Source organism: Microtus oregoni, unplaced genomic scaffold (assembly GCF_018167655.1).
Source record: "Microtus oregoni isolate MIOR12 unplaced genomic scaffold, Mior012 000011F_ref0000422, whole genome shotgun sequence".
Lineage (NCBI taxonomy): Eukaryota > Metazoa > Chordata > Mammalia > Rodentia > Cricetidae > Microtus > Microtus oregoni.
In genome coordinates this window covers 28,383,736-28,402,649 of record NW_024543070.1, presented here as the reverse complement: position 1 = coordinate 28,402,649, position 18,914 = coordinate 28,383,736, and the positions used below count along the sequence as shown (strand labels likewise).

The 18,914-nt window shown below is 45.6% G+C and overlaps 1 protein-coding gene across 5 annotated transcripts in view; it reads left to right on the top strand.

Annotated features, from left to right (window-relative positions):
• Positions 1-18,914, top strand: part of Fhod3 (formin homology 2 domain containing 3) — a 412,200-nt gene that overhangs the window by 274,086 nt on the left and 119,200 nt on the right. For all 5 annotated transcript variants that reach the window (XM_041660396.1, XM_041660395.1, XM_041660394.1 and 2 more), the window contains exons 9-10: positions 6,218-6,361; positions 11,978-12,219. In XM_041660396.1, the coding sequence (XP_041516330.1) occupies positions 6,218-6,361; positions 11,978-12,219 (386 nt within the window). The remainder of the gene's footprint in view (positions 1-6,217; positions 6,362-11,977; positions 12,220-18,914) is intronic.

The window sequence follows — 18,914 nt, the reverse complement described above, 5'->3', positions numbered from 1 at the left end:
GTCAGGGCTCTTGCGAGCCATCACTGCCATGGGAAGTCTCTGAAGGCACCTGAGCTTCAGCTTTTCTCTTCCTCAAGCTTAAGATTCCTGTAGAGTTTAAAATTCCTTGGGTGTCATTGTCAGATGGCTAAAGAGAAGGACACGGTGTCCCCCTTTAGGATAGTCTTACCTCTACCATGACAGTCACAGTTCTTGCTGCTTCTAAAAAAAAAAGAAAGAAAGAAAGAAAGAAAGAAAAGAAAAGAATTTCCAGCAGTTTCTCCCTATATAGTCCTGGCTAAAACTTAAAGTGTAGAACAGGCTGGTCTTGAACTCACACTGATGCCCCATCTCTGTCTCAGCTTCCTGAGTGTTAAGATTAAGGGTGTGCGCCTTGTGTGAGCAGGTACCCTCAGAGACCATCTCTCCAGGCCCCTGCATTTGTTTCTTTGATTTTAAGATTTTTTTTTTGTGTGTGTGTATATGGGAGTTTTGTCTACGTGTCTGTTTGTCTGTGCAGCATGTGTGTGCCTGCTGCCCAGAGAGAGTAGAAAGGTTGGCCTTTGGAATTGGAGGTACAGATGTTTGTGAGTGACCACATGGGTGCCGGGAATTGAACCCAGGTTCTCTAGAAATGATCTTAACTGTGTGACGCCTCTCCAACCCTTGTATTTACTTATTAATGAAGTATTTGCTGCTGAGTGCAGAGCTAACTTACATGCTTGTGACAGGAGACAGCCACACTTTGGGTGAATAATCCTAAGAACTCTTATTTTCAAGTCTGTTCATTAGTTTTCTTTGCTGTGTGATTTGAAGCATGTGTTTGAGGATGAAGCTTCTCTTTCCTGTCCTTTACAGCCACTGGCCTTGCTCTGCAGAACTCTGAATTCAGCGAAAAAGAACATTCCCTCTTGCTCAGTGTTGTATGCTGTAGTTTTATCTTTCTCATTGGCAGAGACTGTAGTCACTTTCCTTACCGTGGCATCAGCACAAGGGCACTCTGTAGTCAGCCGCTGACAACACTCATCCTCTGCTGGACATGGTGTGGCACAAACCAGAGACTCTTCGCTTGTTCCTTCTTTTCTGGCTCTTCTGCTGTCTGCTCACAAAGGACAGTTCTCACCTTGAAGGGATATGAGTTTATTCTAGTCACAGATTTGAGTGACAGCTCTGGAAACAGGGACGTAGACTAATTCAGATTCCATGTCCCAAGGTGAATGTAGCTTCATGAAGCTTTATAGTTTTTAAAACAAAGAAAGTCATTAATAAAGGCAAGTTTAAAATATATTGTTGGGCGCACAGAAGGTGGTTACGGCGGGATAGGGAAAGCACTCCACAGGCTGCAGGTGCTAGCTCATGGCAACCTTAGCCTTTTGAGTTGGTGGGAGTTAGGGGATGGTTAAGTTAATAGATTTCAAAAGGGTTTTGCCTGTTAGTCAGTTTTTGTCTATTAGTGTATTTATTAGTTCTGAGAAAGAGGTGGGGAAGGAGCAGCTATGGGTGGGGTAAAGCTAGCCAGTATAAGGTAATGGGCCTCTGGACCTGCAACCTTTCCACCCCTCCACACCACTGCAGCTGGAATAAGCCACCTGTCTATGCAGGCACAGCTTCCCCCCTAGGAATTCTTGTTGAAATGCCTCATCTATGCCCATCCTGATTAGTTTTTACTATCAATTTGATATAAGATGAGTCACCTGGAAAGAGAAAATCTCAAATGAAGAATTTCCTTGATCAAATTGGCCTATGACCATGTCTGTAAGGGACATGTCTCTACTGATGATGGATGTGAGAGGGCCCAGCCCGCTATGGGCAGCACCATCCCCAGGCAATTGGGCTTAAGCTATGAATCAAGAAAGCCAAACGCGCGCGAGAGAACAGGCTGCCAGGCAGAGTTCCTCCGTGTTCTGCTTCAGTTCCTACTTAGATTCCTGTCCCAGGTTGCCTCAGTGACGGACTGTGACCTGGAAGTGTAAACCAAATGGGTCCTTTCCAACCCTAAGCTGCTTTTGGTCAGTGTTTTATTAGAGCAAGAGACTAGCCAACTAGAACAATGGCTGGTCTTACACATGGAGAAGGCTCTGGAGAGGTCATTCCAGACAGATACAGCCATTCCTGGAAAAGCCCACAGCCCACTCAAGGGTTCATTTTGCTTTATGAATTGCAGTCATGTTTACGGCTCCAGTGAGTCAAATGCATCAAGCTACCAAACAGAGCAGCAAACTGGAATGTTAATGCGAGTATGTAATAAACAAAAACAAAAATAAAAAGCACCAGATCCTAAAGTCTGGGAAATTCTATTGCAAGTTGGGTGGTTTCTAACCAGAATCAATCTTAGTAAAATAAATGGTGGTATAATAACATGAATTTAAGAACTGACATTTTCATAATTTAAAAAAGGCAGTAAACCCTAGCCTGCCTTGGATTCTGAGACCAGAGTGGCGTTGTTGTTGTTGTTGTTGTCTACCAGAGAACATCAAGCAGAACCTCTACCTTTCTGCATCCCTATCCAAGTCTTGAAAAGAATTGAGGGAAAGAAATGTCAAAAAGAGACAGAAACCTCCTCTACCATAGCCGAAACCCTCCTGGGTAGAGCCCTTGCTTGGAATAGGGTCTCATGTAGGAGTCATCTCATAGACTAAGATGAGGTAGATGGGGGAAGCAATGGTAGGACCCCAGGGAGCTCTGAGAAGAGGCATTGCTTCATTAGGACCTAAGGCTAGTTAATCATGTGGGATTCAGGGTAAGTAGATAACTGTTTTAAACATTTAATTTTATTTCTTTATACATTAGATGGATCTTTCTTAACCCTCATCCGTAACCCTTGGCAACCACTAATTATCAATGTACTATTATCAATCATGTCTTTCAGGGTCAAATGGAATCTTGTAGCACGTAACCCTTTGAGGCTGGCTTTCCTCTCTGTATAAAACTCACTCGGGTCTGTTATTGTGGATGTTAATGACGCGCTCCCTTTGGGGAGTATATATGATTGTGCTGCACAGGTACACCCCAGTATATTCACCCATCTGTCTTTGAGGGAGACTAGGTTCTCTAACTTACCCATTTGCTTGTGGAAGAGGTTGAAGGTCACAGTTCTTGACTTCCACGGGTGATACCTGGGAGAGTGTGGAGCATGGGCTTTACCACGCTGGTTTGATCCCGTGTGAAGGTTTTAATCCTCTGAAACCCAAGGAGGGACAAATTTCTTTGAAGACAGAGTTTGGTCTCTGATTAATGCCAGTAAAGAATTGTTAGTGACAGATCTGGGCAAGACAAAACTCTGAAAGAAACGGAGGTCAGGAATGCCAGATGTGAGGCAGCTGTGGGGCGTTCCCAGCCTCAGGAAACTCACGCCTCCAGCACTTTCTGGCAAGGTCATGTCTTTGCCAGCTGTAGGTGTCCAACGGTGATCAAGCAGGGGAACTGGGAAAGGCCCAGGTGGGAATGTGGTGAGGGTAGCTGAGCAAATTAGAGTGGCAGCCTGGAAAAGGTGACTTTGTGTCTAGGATGTAGGACCTTCCTGCACAGAGGAAAATGCCACAGTCCCATTGCAGCCTGCGTGAATACCGGAGGGCCACAGGTTCAACTCTAACTCACAGTTTTCATGGTGGGGTTGAAAATGGCTGCTTGCAACTTCAGTTCTGTTCCTGCTACTTGGCAAAGGTCTCAGTGACTGTTTATTATAGAGAGCTGGCTGTCTCATTATTTAAAAGCTGGCTCTCTAAACAAGGGAATTAGGTATAGAATTCCGGCTTAGTCCCCAGGGTTTTTAAGTGAAAAAGAAACTATGGGGATGGGGAGATGGTTCAGTCAGTAAAGTGCCTGCCTTAAGGACAGGAGGACTTGAGGACCTGAGTGTAGGTCCCTAGCACCCATGCAAAGCACCCAGGTTGGTATGTGTGAGCTAGGTGAATCCCTGAAGCTCATTGGTCAGCTAGCCTCGCTGAAATAGTGAGTTTCTACCTCAGTGAGACTCCCTATCTTAAAGGTTATGATCAAAAGTCATTGAAGAAAACAATGGAGCAAAAAATCCTCTGACCTACACACACACACACACACACACACACACACACACACACACCACTGCCTGTTGATGCCAGATATGGAAATGGAAGGTGGGGGAGTGGAGGGATAGAGTGGAGGCCAACTAGCCTGCCTTCTTTGAGTTGCCTGCTCTATGGTCATTACGTAGTTTGGGGGATCCAGTTACCCTCTATGCTCCTGCCTAGCATTGCCACCCCTCCTGTTTTGTCCTTTAATAAATGTTACAGTTTTCCTGGAAACCAGGGGGTGAGCTTGTGGTGACAATAAGAGTCTCTGAGTGCATGCCAGGTGGGGTGGTGTTGGTGGCAGCGGCGGTGGCATTGGCCTAGTTATTGGTCGTTCTCAGGTAAAGTCCAGTTGACCACCACTGTGGCAGACACAGGTGTCTGTTGTCCACATGTATGAGTATCTCTTGTAGCTTCCAAGTCACAACCTCCTGTTTTGGACCCTTTTTGGGTCTCTTGAGTGATCAAGATGATCACGTCTCTGACCTCAGTCATTGTGAGTTGTATCCTCTTTGATCAGCATAAAAACCACAGAGAAACCCTGTCTCGAAAAACCAAAAAAAAAAAAAAGCTAAAAGCTGTTGTTTAGTGTACAAATAAAGACAATCTTTCTACCATTGGCAGAGGTTGTCAGAGAAATCGGGGCCATGAGGTGATCTATGCAAGTGTCTGTCAGTGTCTTCTGAAGCAAACTAACATGTTGAAAATAAATTTCAAATCCATGTGGTCTTCTGAGAAATCCAAAGGCAGGGAAATAAATAGGGGCCAAAGAGCAGGGCCTGGATTCCAGGCTGGAATAACCTGTGTGGAGGCTGGGCTGGTGGCCCTGAGAGGGGCTTCCCCACAGTCTACAGTAATTTCTGGTCCCTCCCCTCCCTGAGCCTTCATCTCCCTGGCATGTAAGATGTGGGGCTCGCACTAGCTCTCCAGACTTCTTGTGTTCTGAGAGGACCCTTGTTGAAATAAGGAGCGGCAGGCTGCATCCCCGGTACCCGGCCGCCCCCACGGCTAGCTTTACCCGAAATAATTACACGGAAACTGTATTCTTTTAAACACCGCTTGGCCCATTTCTATCTAGCCTCTTCTAGGCTAGCTCTCGCACCTGGACTAGCCCATTTCTAATAATCTGCTGTAGCCCACGAACTGGCTTACCAGGAATGATCTTAACCTGCATCTGTCTGGAGTGTGAGAATCATGGCGACTCCCTGACTCAGCTTCTTTCTCCCAGCATTCCGTTCTGTTTACTCTGCCTACCTAAGGGTGGGCCTATCAAATGGGCCTAGCAGTTTCTTTATTGCTTAACCAATGAAATCAACAGATTGATATATGACACTCCCACATCAGACCCTGCTGAGATTATCCTCTGGTACGAGAGGTAGAACTCAGAAAAGTCTGCTGCTTTCTCCCCACCCCGCTCTGTCTTATTGGCTCTTGGTTGTTGCTTTGAAATTTCTCATGTTCCCCAAAGTTTCACAGAGCAAAGAGAGGCCCCGCTGAACTTCAATGGGAGAGAATCATCAAATTATAACCCACACTGTTCCATTGATTATAACCGAAACGTCAAACCTAGAAGCACGTTAACTTTCTTCTGGCACGTGACAAATCCCACACGCTAGGTCGCTTGGAGCAATGAAGGCACGCTGCTCCCCTCACAGTTTCCAAGGGGCAGGCGTTCAGACAGGTCCTTGCTGGGTTGTCTGCACAAAGTCTTCCAAGGCTACAGTCAAGATCTGGCCAGGATGGACTCTGGCAGCCTTTTGTGGTTGTCTGCTGGACTCCTTTCCAGACAGCTGTTCAGCTCATTGTGTCTTGCTCTTTTCTTCCAAACCAGCCTGAGCTCAGGGGAGACCTACGCCTTCTTTTAAAGGCTTTGCCCACTTACCACGGGGGATTATGTGATTTGGAACCTTGACAACACCTGCTAAATCCCTTCTCCTAGCTAGCCTAATGAGTGTCACAACTCACCCACAGGAGTTCCCAGCCCCCACTAGGTCGCAGGTTGCCCCCAGGGGCAAGAATCCTGAGTTCACCTTGCTGACTTCCAGGAGATTTCCTCATTGAATGAACTTGTCATGTGTCTTGCGCTGTTGTGGGTTGTTAGAACTGAGACCACTGGACCCTATGAACATGTCTTCATTGCCTTGTGATGTTCCCCTAAGATATGGCTGTATCCTTTTCTTCTCTTGCAGACATTGGCAGGACTGCCCGACCAAGACACCTTCTATGATGTGGTAGACTGCTTGGAGGAGCTGGGCATCGCTGCTGTGTCCCAGAGACACTTGAACAAGAAAGGGACAGACTTGGACTTGCTGGAGCAGTTTAATATCTATGAGGTAACAAATGCGCCATTTCTAAGTCATCCACAGCATCAGAAAAGGTCAAAGGATGATGTCACATGTCCTCCAGGCCCAGGTTCTAAGTGTGGTACAAGGGGCTTCCACACCATGAGAAATTTTCTAGAAATGCAAGGTTTCAGATCCTACTCTGTCCTCCTGAATCAGGAACTCAAGAGTGGGACCAGAAATCTTGCCCCAACAAACCTTCCAGGAGACCCCAGTATGTGTTCAAGCTTACGAACCTTTGACACAGAGAAAACTCAGAGCTATTCTGTTTTGAAGAACATGTGCTCTGTTGTCAGGACCTCTACTCAAGGAGAAATCAGGTGGAGAGGCAGGATCAGGGAGGAGGAAGGGGAGGAAGAGAGGGGCTGAAGGAGAGAGCAAGGGGGAGGGCTATTCCCCTGTACAGTGCGAAGTGGAAATTCATAGGGTATTTTTTAGAAAAACCTCATCCCCCATGTTAAAGACAGAGTTGCATGTAGCCCAGGCTAGCCTCAGATTCCACATGAGGCCAGGGTGACCTTTAATACCAAACATATCCTGCTGGCTTCACTTCCCAAGTGCTAGAATTGCAGGCGCATGCCCATTCCTGGGACAGAAGACAGCGCTTTAATGACGCTGCCCAGCATGTGCTCTCTTCTGGGCTTTCTCTTGCCTTATTGGAGTGCTTTTCTCTTTGCTCCGGTATGTCACAAGGAAAGAAAAATCAAAATTGAACATCAAACTCCACTGTTTGTCTTTGTACCATGTGACATTATTTAAAACACAAATATGACAGTATTTTGTAGGCAGAGTTGTCAAAAGTTCCTGGCTCCTATTTGGAAGCTGCCATTTGCAAACATGGTTAGTCATACCAGGACAGAGGAAACAGTATTGGAATCATCCATTTCTCTTTTGTGTCTGCGTAAGTGAGTGCCCTACCAGCACTCTGTCCCCAGCTTTCCGGTCAGTCATTAATAAAAGGATGGGTAGGGAAGGAATCCTGAGCTGCTCTGTCTCCATGTTGTTCTGTGCTGTAGAAGGAGCTGCAGGCAGGCCTGCTTTTCATCCCGCCCAGCTCCTGCATGGCTAGCTTAGCCCCAGAATAATTACACAGAAACTGTATTTATTTAAACACTGCCTGGCCCGTCATCTGTAGCCTCTTATTGGCTAATTCTCATATCTTGCTTTAACCTGTATCTAATAATCTGTGTAGCACCATGAAGTGATGGCTTACCAGGAAGATTCTAACCTATGTCCATCTTGGACAGGAGCTTCATGTGTCTGTCCTGGAGAGGGGAGGTATGGCGTCTGCCTTACTTCCCTTCTTTCCAGAATTTTGTTCTGTCTTCCCTGCCTACCTATGTTCTGACCTATCAGGCCAAGCAGTTTTCTTTATTAATTAACCAATGAAAGCAACAGATAGAAGACCCACCTACATCACTGTGCAATGGGTCAGCATATGTGATTGGCTAATCCTGCAAAGTAGCAGGGATGGGAAGGATGCATGAGAGCTCCCCTCTGTGTCCATCTTCAGGGAAGCAAAGCTCTCAGGGTTGCTCAGTGGTGGGTATTGCTGCCTCCCATTTCACGGTTAAGTTAGGCTTGACATGGCACTGGTCTCCACCGATGCCTTTGGTGGTTCAGCTATACCCAACTTCCCTGTATCTTGTATGTGGAAATTGGGTCATTTGAGGAAGCTTTCTTTACCTTCTTCTCCACTTTATGTGGGTTTCTTTTCCCTACTCTCCAGTTGGCAAACTCCTTAAGTATCATCTCCATGAAGTCTTGCTCCCCATTCCCCACTGTTCATAAGCGAATGTCTCTGCAGCTCTGTCCAGCAGTTCTCAAGACAACCCTGTCTGTCTGTCACTTTGAGCTACATTGAGTCCTGTGTCTCCTGCCTCTTTCTAATGCCAGGGCCTAGCACAGCTGCCTAGAGTTTATTAAAGGCTTGGATGCCTCCCTCTTGTGAGCATCACACATGTGGATACTAGTGTCTCCAGGCATGGTTTATTCTGATGCCCGAGTAATAACTCAGGGTGACAACCCCATGCTTTAGGTAGCAGACAGAATCTGGATCCTCATTCCAGTCTGAAAGTTAATGCATTCTAGAAAACATTTACTGACATAGGCAGCCAATTTTAAATATGTGCATGGAGAGCTAGAAGAATCAACATGCAGAGCCAATACTTTCCTCAAAAAGACTTTGAACTTCTCAAGTGCCTGCAGAAAGCTCGGGTAGACTTCTTGGGTGCTTCCTTATGGGGCAGGATGTCTGGTGGCCATATGTCTCGGGCTTTCTGGGACAGGCCTTGTTTTGTGTAATTTAATTCCATTTCAGAAAGGTGATTTGATCCATGTTTAATTAAATTCGTTGAAATTTCTTAGCCACATGTGATTTTTCAAATACATAAATGGCCAAAATAAAAAAAATCTTTTGTCAGATCAGATGTGTTAACTTTTGGTTCTAAAAATGTTCTTTCTCTATGGGGAAAGACATCTTGCTGCTGGAGACTTCCAGCTAAGAAATAGCTGTTACTTTTAAAACTTGTTTACTAATGGTTTCCCTTCCCTGAGAGCTTTCCATCTCATCGGTGATTAAAAATGTGTATCAGTTATCTTTTGCCGTGTCCCCAACACACCATAAACAACTGGTCTAAAAAACTTCACTGATCTTGGTTCTTGGAATCAGGAATTTGGCCTGGCTCAACTAAGATGCTTTTAGGTGGTTCAGCTACCTGGTGGCCTTACTGGGCCTGAAAGGTCTCATTTAGCCTTGATCATCTGGTTTTCAATTTGATTTGGGCTCTTGTCTAGACCACATGTGATCAGCTAGCTCACTCCCACTTCTTCACAGGATAGCAACATTTGTGAGAAGCAAGACTAGCACAAATACTTCCAGGCTTGGTGTCGTGTTTGCCGATGGTTCACTGGCCAAAGAAAGTCAGTCGCATGGTCACGCCTAACCTCTGTATGGGAGGGGTTGGCACAGAGTAAGGAAGAAAGGAGGTGTGAGTGTCTATGTGGATAGGTTGTGACCCTGACATGCACCTCACCTAAGAGCTGAACTGAACTGTGTAAGCGTGAGACAGCCATGTGGAAAAGGGTCGCATCCATTACTAAGATGGCTGTCCATCATGGGTCACAGTCATATTATGATAAAAACTCAGAAAAAGTTCAGAGGTAGTGGTTTTGAGCCCCATTAAAAATGTTCAAATTGTTCAGAGCAAGTTATACAACTAAGTCTAGACTCAAGGATGACACAGGGTGGCGTCTAAGTCCCTGGAGACCTAACACTGTACAGTCGTCAGTGTAGCTCAATGGTAGAGCATGCGCATACCATGCACGAGGCCCAGAGCTCCCCTCTAGCACCTTTCGTCAAATCTTAATATTTGATAATATTAAGATCTTATTATGTTAAGCAGGATAATAATAGTGTGTTTATGGTTTTAGCAATCTTTTTAGGGATATATGTTAAAATATTTACAGATGATAATAATCTTAGACATGTCATTGAAAAATTGACCATGGGGTGGAAGGCAAAATGTGACATGCAAATGAGCAAATCTTGATTCTGAACTAACAAGTGTGAGACGACCTTGGGTGACCCGTGGTGGCCGTGGGTGACTGCAGGTGACTGTGGTGACTGTGGGTGATTGTGGGTGACTGTGGGTGACCATGGGTGTCTGTGGGTGACTGTGGGTGACTGTGGGTGACCATGGGTGACTGTGAGTGACTGTGGGTGGCTCTGAGTGACTGACCATGGGTGACTATGGGTAACTGATGACTGTGGGTGACCATGGGTGACCGTGGGTGACTGTGGGTGACCATGGGTGACCATGGGTGACCGTGGGTGACCGTGGGTGACCGTGGGTGACTGTGGGTGACTGTGGGTGACCGTGGGTGACTGTGGGTGACTATGGGTAACTGATGACTGTGGGTGACCGTGGGTGACCGTGGGTGACTGTGGGTGACTGTGGGTGACCATGGGTGGTTGTGGGTGACTGTGGGTGCTGTACCATCACACATTCTCTACTCATCCCCGTCTGTTGTATATATCTGAAATTTCCACAGTAAATGAGGCTTAAAATACTGTGAAAAAAAATCATAATGAAACCACCCACCTCAGAATATTTACTAAAAAGCACAAGAATCAAAGATATCAGCATCTTGTAATAATTGCAGCATAATTTGCTATAGCTCCTCTTCTTGTCTTCTTTACAAAGAGAGGCTTGTTACACAGTCCAGGCTGGCCTTGCCCTCGGAATACTCCTGCCTCAGCTCCTTAGCTGCTGGGACTATAAGCTGTACCACCACACCTGGCTGCACCCCTCCTCCCCATCTTCCCTCTTCTTCCCCCAGTTCCCTCCTCCTCCCTTCATCCTCCAATCCCTCTGTTCTCTTCCCCCCTCCGTCCTTCTCCTCCCCCTCCATCCTCCCCTTTGTCTTCCTCTTTGGCAAGTGTTTTGTCATGGATCTGAATCTGTGATATTCCCAAATGAATTATACATCACAGTGATGCCTAGATCATTGCCTCTGATTCCTCTCTTCACTAAAACTTTTTGGTCAGTCTCCCCTTTCCTCGACATGGAGCAGTGAAAGTAACTCCCCCCACCCTGCCCCACACACTGCTTCTTGGGAAGGCACTGTGAGAGGAACATCACTCGATCCTTGGACCTTTGGAGTTAGACAAGAAGTTAGGAGTATCTGAACTGTGATTTAGACCTTCTCATATCACTGCAAATGTGTGCTTAATAGAAACAGTCAACAGCTCAGGCCAGGGGAAGTTCAGATGGTCTAAGAGCCTTCTGTCAGAAATGGAGGGAAAAACAGACTCAGACACTCTCAGAAGTGCTGCCACTGGGAAGGTGTTCTCATTCCCAAATTTGCCCACACAGCACTGCTTAGGGTTTTAAAGTTTTGATGGCAGCCATGACTGGCCAATTATTGAACTTCACTTTTAATGTTTGTGCTTCCAGACGGAACTCTTGAGAACAGGAATTTCCAGGGAGACTATGCAGAGATGAGCCTTGGGGAACTCGTCAGTTCTCACCTCAAGCCTTTAACACCATGTTCGGGAATAAATTCTAGGGGCACTAAAATGGCCAAAAGATTTTCAAATATCGTTACTTAGATAGGTCACACGAAATCCATCTTATCTAAATGCTGGGGCTGGAGGAAGTAGAGAATGAAGGGTGGAGATGGATGACCTGTTGTCCATCAGCCGTGTGTCTTGGGGACTGATCTACCTGTCAGGGGAAGAACACAGGTGTGAAAATGTCTGGTGATTGCTTCTGTGGAAGCCACCTCTCCTGTCCTGGGGAACATACAATATGCCCAAATTGAATACATTTTTCTTACTTAGCTCTCTTTCTATACAGATCTCTATACAGATACCCATTTGATCCATAGAATGCATAGTGACAGGCATGGTGCAATCACAGATTGAACTGACTTCTGGACACATGTAGGGGTCTTTGAGATTGAGTAGAGGCCTTCAATACAGGGAAAACAGCAACAACAAAAAAGCAGTTTTAAATCCACTTATAGGTGACATATAGTCAGTCACAATCTGGACTGGAAAAAAGCTCTCAAGTTTGGCTTGCCTGATACACTCTGCTTTTTCAGGTGGCACTCAGGCATGAGGATGGTGATGAGACAGCTGAGCCACCCCCCAGTGGACACCGAGACCGGAGGAGAGCCAGCATGTGTTCTGGTGGCAGTGTGGGTGAGCACCAGGGCCTTGACCGCAGAAGGAGCCGTAGACACTCAATCCAGAACATCAAGAGCCCACTGTCAGCTCCCACCAGCCCTTGCTCCCAGTCAGTTCCTGCCTTCAAACCCAGCCAAGTTCGAGATCTCTGTGAAAAGTAAGCTCAACCCCAGTGATGGGGAGGGAATACCACTGGGGAGAGGGAAAGAGAGACTGCGAGTCACATGTACTGACCATGACTCCCTCCCCACTAGATGGTTAGGATGTCCTGGCCTTGCTTCCTTCCTTTCCTCTACCATTAAACCATTCTTCCCTCAGGGAACTTCCCACTCAATCTGCTCTTGATGGCAAGCATAGATTTGACCTTGCCAAACTCATTTTGTATTTTATAGAATAGCAAAGAGTCCAAAGTACAAAACCATGGCCTAGAAATAAATGGTATGCCACACAGCAATGTGAGACTGGAATGGTTCTTGAGATAATATAGCCTTATTCAGATTGGCTTTAGATATGTGACCATACATATGTAAATTTAAAGATATTTATTTTTATGCAGCACCTACTCATTTGATCATTTAGCCACTCAGTAAACATTTTATTGAGTGTCCAATATAGGTCAGGACCATGCAAAGGTATAAAGACACATACACAACAAGAGTATGATCTTTATCTTCATGAACCTTACATCTCAGCTGGGGAAAGAGAATAAGGTAGATAAAAAGAAATATAAGAAGCTTGACTCTACCTCTGGTGGCCTGGAAGGATTGGGGAAAACAGGTGCAACAGAAGGATGGCTGGGCTTCACAGTCCTGAGACAGCTGCTCCAGGTGGATGCTGTCTGTTTCTGAACCACAGAGCTTGACCATCCATCCCATTCATGGTGGTGCGGTAGGATGCATGTCATGCTCCCATCAGTATCAGTAACAATAGTTCCACCATTCTCTCTCAGCCTGGAAATATTTCTGGGAGTCAAATTTAGCTTACCTAGCTACATGGTGATGGAGAAAATAACTCAGCATACATCAGGCCACCTTTAGAAAGTCAATCATCAAGAATATTTGGGTTTCCCCAGCCCCTATCGCAGAGAGAATAACCCAGCATCTCCATCATCAAGGCACAGCTCAAGCAGTCTGGTGCAGATGTACCTGTTAACCAGGAAGCGGGAGGGGTCCTGGTTTGAGAGTCATGTGCAGCATGCATGGTCTCTTTCTGTGTCATGGCCCTAGACATGGTCCTGTTTCTGAGTTCGTGTGACCAGCTCTACTCTAGTGAAAACCCCTAACTTCTGAAAAGATTAAAATAAGGAAGCTGCTAGCTAGGGGCTGTGCTGGGAGAAGGCTTCAGGTACACTGTGGTTCAGCCCTGGGTAAGTTTCTTCAAGATCCTGGATCACAAAATACACAGCCCCTAGCTAGCAGCTTGAGGAATTGACTCAGAGGAGGTCGAGGAAAATGTACACAGTAATTGAATACTGTTTAAAAACCAATGGAGATGCTGAAGGCAGGGGTGCGGTGAGCCTCGTTGGCCCCACTGGTTCTTCACTGTCTGATTCTGTGCTTGTTTCTGGTCTCTTCATTTCTCTTCTGCTTTTAAAAGGTCCTTATGTTGTGTGCTTGAGTAACAGCATCTTCTGATACACTAGCAAAGATGACAGCAGTTCGGGGGGACTGTCTTGAGAACAGTTCATTGTCTCCAAGTTCTGAGCTCAGCAGGAATTCAATCTGGGATGGGGAGAAGATGGAGAGATGTTACTCTAAACAATGCTTGCTTTGTTCTTTTCAAATGCTATGCAATTGTCATTGTGCCGAAGCTATTGCTTTAATGTAAATTTTGTAGTGTTTGGGGAAAGTGTTTTCCAGTTTGTAAAGATGGAAAACACTGAAAAGAGCTGGGATGTAGCTCAGCATGGAGTGCTTGCCTAGCATACATGGTGAGGCCCTGAGTTTGATCCTTAGCATTGCAAAAATAAGCAAATGAATGTAAATTAAAAATATAAACCTGAAAAGAGAAGACATCCAACAACCTTGTAACTTTAAAATGATTTTGTTCATAAAGCCTGTTGGAGAGAGGCTGGGTGGCATCACCATGGTGCAGTTCTCCTCAAGACAAGACTGCAATGGGGGAAAGGATGGCAAAGAAAGGGCCGGGGGAATGGTCCTGTGTGCTTAGCAGTGTCCCCTGCTCAACATCTGTGACTTAAACTATACTTCAGACTCAAGCAGCTGTTAGGATCCATTTTTTGGAGGCCTGGGAAGCAATGCCTGTGAACTCCCTGGACATACTTGGTGCTCGTTTGTAGCAAGGTTCCTGTAGGTGCCACATAGGAGGAGGACTCGGAGGCTGGATTTTATCCTTCTGTGACACAAGTCGTACCGACCCTCTAGCAAAGATGGGAGAGTGTTAGAGGGCAGAAAGGAAGTCGTGTGGGAAATGTGCGTGGAACTCCTTGCTCATTTCATTTGAGTTCAGTTCTAGAAAAGACCCTCTTGTACAGGAGGGCAGGAGAGGTGTCAGACAGCAGGTAGGGTGGGCTTTGCGGTGAATAGCAGGAGTAAGGGATGGGCTGAGCCAGGAGTTAAGCTCAAATCTTGACTCAGTGCTCAAAACTACTTCCCACCTTCCCACTCTTAAACATATTCACTGAACAAGACTTAACACGTCAGACTTTTTAGGAAAGAGAATTGGTTGGCATACTATATGGGCATCATCTTTACTGAGGTAAATATAAATATTCAAGAATTGAAAAGGACACCATGTCACATACCACAAACATGTATGCTTCCTTGCACATGTAACCCTGCCAGATTGTTACTACCATTTTAGTAATGTTAGTGCGACCCTGAACCCACATTACTGGGCCATTGCTTCTACACTGGCCCTTGGCCAAAATCAGGTAGAGTTTATTGATCATCTGTCACCTGAAAAATTTTTGTATGATGTGTGTACCATAAAGAATTTCATCTCTGCACTTACTTTTTGCAGACTTGATTATAAGAAGAAAAATTACAGCCTTTTTATTTACTGCTGAGAAAATTATTTGGGGTCATCTAATTAGCAAAAATGAACAAACCCCCCCCCCCCCCACACACACACACAAACTCCAGCAGTGTATCTGACTCCCATTGCCGCCATTCCCAGGGCTAAAATGGTCTTGAAGTTTGTCTAGCCTGAAGCAGGAACCCAGTGGAGTTCACGTACAGGCTGGGGTTCTTTTCTTCATGAATATCCCATTCTATCCTGTATCTCCTGCTTGTTAGAGCAGTCTCTAACCTTAATTTGCGTCCCTAAGCATGCTCCTGTTCAACGAGGTGCTTGCTTTCAACGCATAATAGATTTCCATCTGTCCCGTCTTCCAGTGTTTCTGATATGAAATACTGCACAGGACCTAGTGTGCAACTCTGAATTCCATCCCGTTGAGCTGCACACAACATTCCACTCTCCAGAGGTAATTCCGAACTTCACTGAGTCAACTGATGCTTGCATGGTACCATCTAGCTCTCAGTCATGTGTGTATTTGAAGGACACGGAAGAGTAAGCTGGCGAATTGTGCACAGTGACAGCTGGCTGGGGAATGGAACATAGAGATTTATGCCATGTACACCAAAGGGCGGTAATGGCGGGTTGTCATGTAAATTTCATAAGTCATGAAATACTAATCTGATGTTTTTCAACTACTAAAAATGTAAAATATATACTAATGTTCAGATTCTCCAGAACAGATCTTAGGCCAGATTGAGCTCACTGGTTATATTTTACCAACTACTGTTCTGAGGAGACAGACATTTTTAGAGAAATGGAGGGGAAATGGGCTAAAATTGCCAATGAGCATTATGTGAGGAAGAAGGGGGGAACCCACCATGCCACATGAGATGACTGCGGGGATCTTATAGTTGAGGTTACAACAAGAAAGTAAAAGGAGGCTGTGATGTGGCACAGGCTTGATCCCTGGCATCACATAAGCCAGATGTGGTGGTAGATACTTATAGTCCAGATGTGGTGGTAGATACTTTATAGTCCTGGCACTCAAATAGTAGACAGGAAGATTGAGAGTTCAAGGTCATCATCAGCTACATAGCAAGTCTGAGGGCAGCTTGGGACTTATGAGATCTTGGGAAGAAAATTCCATGAAGAGATTATGAGGATCTTATTGATCATAAATTCCTATGATGCAGGTGAAGCTGGAGATGGGTGGATGAAAAGTTGGGGTGGGGGTATACAGAGCTTGGTGAGAAGAAAGGGCTAATGACACATGCAGGGAAAACGAGGCTGTTAAGGAGGTTACAGCAAGATAAGCTTAGCTCTAGAAACCCCTAGGGAAGAAGGAAGTACTTCTCAACCAGGGATGGCATTGCCATCCAAGGGACACCTGGGCATGCATGTTTTTGGTTGTGGCTACTGGTGCTGGGTTGCAGTGGGCATGTGGTAGGACAAATTCAGGAATGTTGTCCCATCATGCACAGGGCACCCGTCAACTAAAGAGAATTAGTTCTCTGCAATGTGTTGGTGCTGCATCTGGGTCAGCACCTTAGCAGGCTGAGTATTTGGCTGGAATTTTCACCCGCTACTTGGGAGGCTTCCAAGGTTGGGAACAACTGTTGGACAAGATAGCTCTTTTATAAGAACGCAGGATTCTGTACCTGCCTCAAGTTCACATAGCGAACTTTGGATCAAAAGTAACTTCATTCAGAAATTATCACGAATCAGTTAAAATTAGAGTCTGTACATGATATTCCTGGAATAAAGATTTCATTGACATTTTACAACCATCACAGAGACAGCACTTTTTAGCAAGAATGGAGATATGGAATGTCTTACCTGTTACCCGGACTCTCTGGCCTACATAGGTTATAGCAGAATCCTTTTCCTGGTATTGGTTTTATCTCTGTTTAGCAAATTTTTACTCCTCAAATTCTTAGCAAATACACCGAATTTGGTTAAGGACAGGCCTGACTTAATCTAATGAATCAACCAGTAACCAAACACAGCCAGTTCTAATCAGCTTTGAGTCTATCACATTCCAGAATTTTGACATCATGGAATGTGACACCTGCGTGAAACAAACTGGCAAGACAGAAATATATGACAGAGTGGTGCAATCTGAGGCTGGAGCCCGTGATCCTGTGTGGGGTAGGAATCATATGACTGTGTGTGCGCGCAGTCATATGTGTGTGCGCATATACTCAGAGATGTGCAGGTGGAATTGGGGACCAGCATGGAGGGGCAGCTCCGCAAAGTCGCCTTCAGCTGCTGATGTGGTCAACCATTGACCCAGAAGCAAAAGAGTAAATAGAAGAGTTGCTGTGTCCCCGCGTAAGTTAGAAGATGCATAAAGATAGGGATGTGCCTGCTGCATTTGAAATAGAAGTATTCATTCTAATAAATTGCAAAGTCACTAGGATAAAAACACAGGTTGTTGTGTGAGCTTTGGTTGAGGCGATGAAAACAAACATCCCCCTGCCCCAGATAGCACACCAATGACAGGAACAAATAATTCCACCCAAGTATAGCTTAAAGTACCAGTGAGTCTAACTCGTGTAACTTTTAGGAGCCTGGGAAACTTATGGATGGTTACACCACTGAAGGAAAAAAAATCACCCAGCAACCATTAGGTGCCTATTACTGCCTGGTGGATGGTTGTGCATTCAATAAAGCTTTCCAAGTATTGCAGCTGTCAGTATTGCTGAGATGCTCTCTGGTCCCTCTGATGCAGCCATGGTCGTGTGTAAGATGCTATGAAGCTGAAATAGTGGATTCAGGCTCTGACCTCATACTCCTACCTCCCTGAAGCAGGTGTGGCCTTGTGAACCCTTTCCCCTACAACAATCAGCTTTATAAATCCTTAAGGGAGGGGTGGGTCTTCATGAGCACCTCTTCCCAGAAACTATTAACTGTCTATGGGACATCAGAGAGGGATAGAGCCTTGTAAGCTCCTCCCTGCCCATGGTGAAAAATTAATGGGCCTAACTTTCTGCAAGTCTTCTGCTTGTCATCACAAAGTTAATGACCCTGTCATGTCCAAAGGACAGCATTCCACTAATACAGGTGTACACAGAGGTCGGTTGCTGATAGGCATTGACCTTGTAGCCAGGAACCCAGAAGTATCAAGCAACTGTGAGAAGATGTGGTCTTGTCTCTGCCATCCTAAGGCTGAGGCCTAGTCCATCTGAGATGCAGGGAGGAGTTTAACAGAGGGTATTGTGGGCCTTTGAGGGATGCTAATGTCTGGAGCTCCATCTGGACTTGTTGACTGAGAAAAACCATGGCTCCTAAGGAGTTCTTGATCTTCCCAAGTCTACCACCATTTGGGTCGCATTCAGAATCACTTTGGAGTTGAGCATCAGATAGACATATCTGAGCATAGGAGACTAAAGTTCAGAGCCTGGTACCACTATTATAGGCTTATGTCAGTTAACATATTGCCGTTGCCTTATAATCCGATCAAATAGCATCTCAGCAGTAGTGACAGCTACAATACCCACAAGCCTTTATTGAGCGCATACCCATCCACGAGGCAATTTGCCGAACACCTGAGATGTTTTGTCTTTGCCCTTGGGGTGAGTACTGTTTTTATTTGCCATGTGGTAGCAGGAGAGGCGGAGGCAGGTGGAGTTGAAGTTCCTTGCCTGAGGACTGACAGCTAGTATGATGGGATTGGTTTTAGGGTTTTGTGGGTCCAGCTTCAGATTGAGGAGCTCACTGTTTTGTCTGACTGCACTTGTTTTCGTGATTCTGTAGATCTAATCTCCTGCGCGAAGCAATGCCTGTGTTAGTCCCTTTTTCAGCAAAGATGGGTGCTGAGTGCTGACACCCAAGGTTGTCTTCTGATCACAACACGTGCTGTGGCATGTGCAT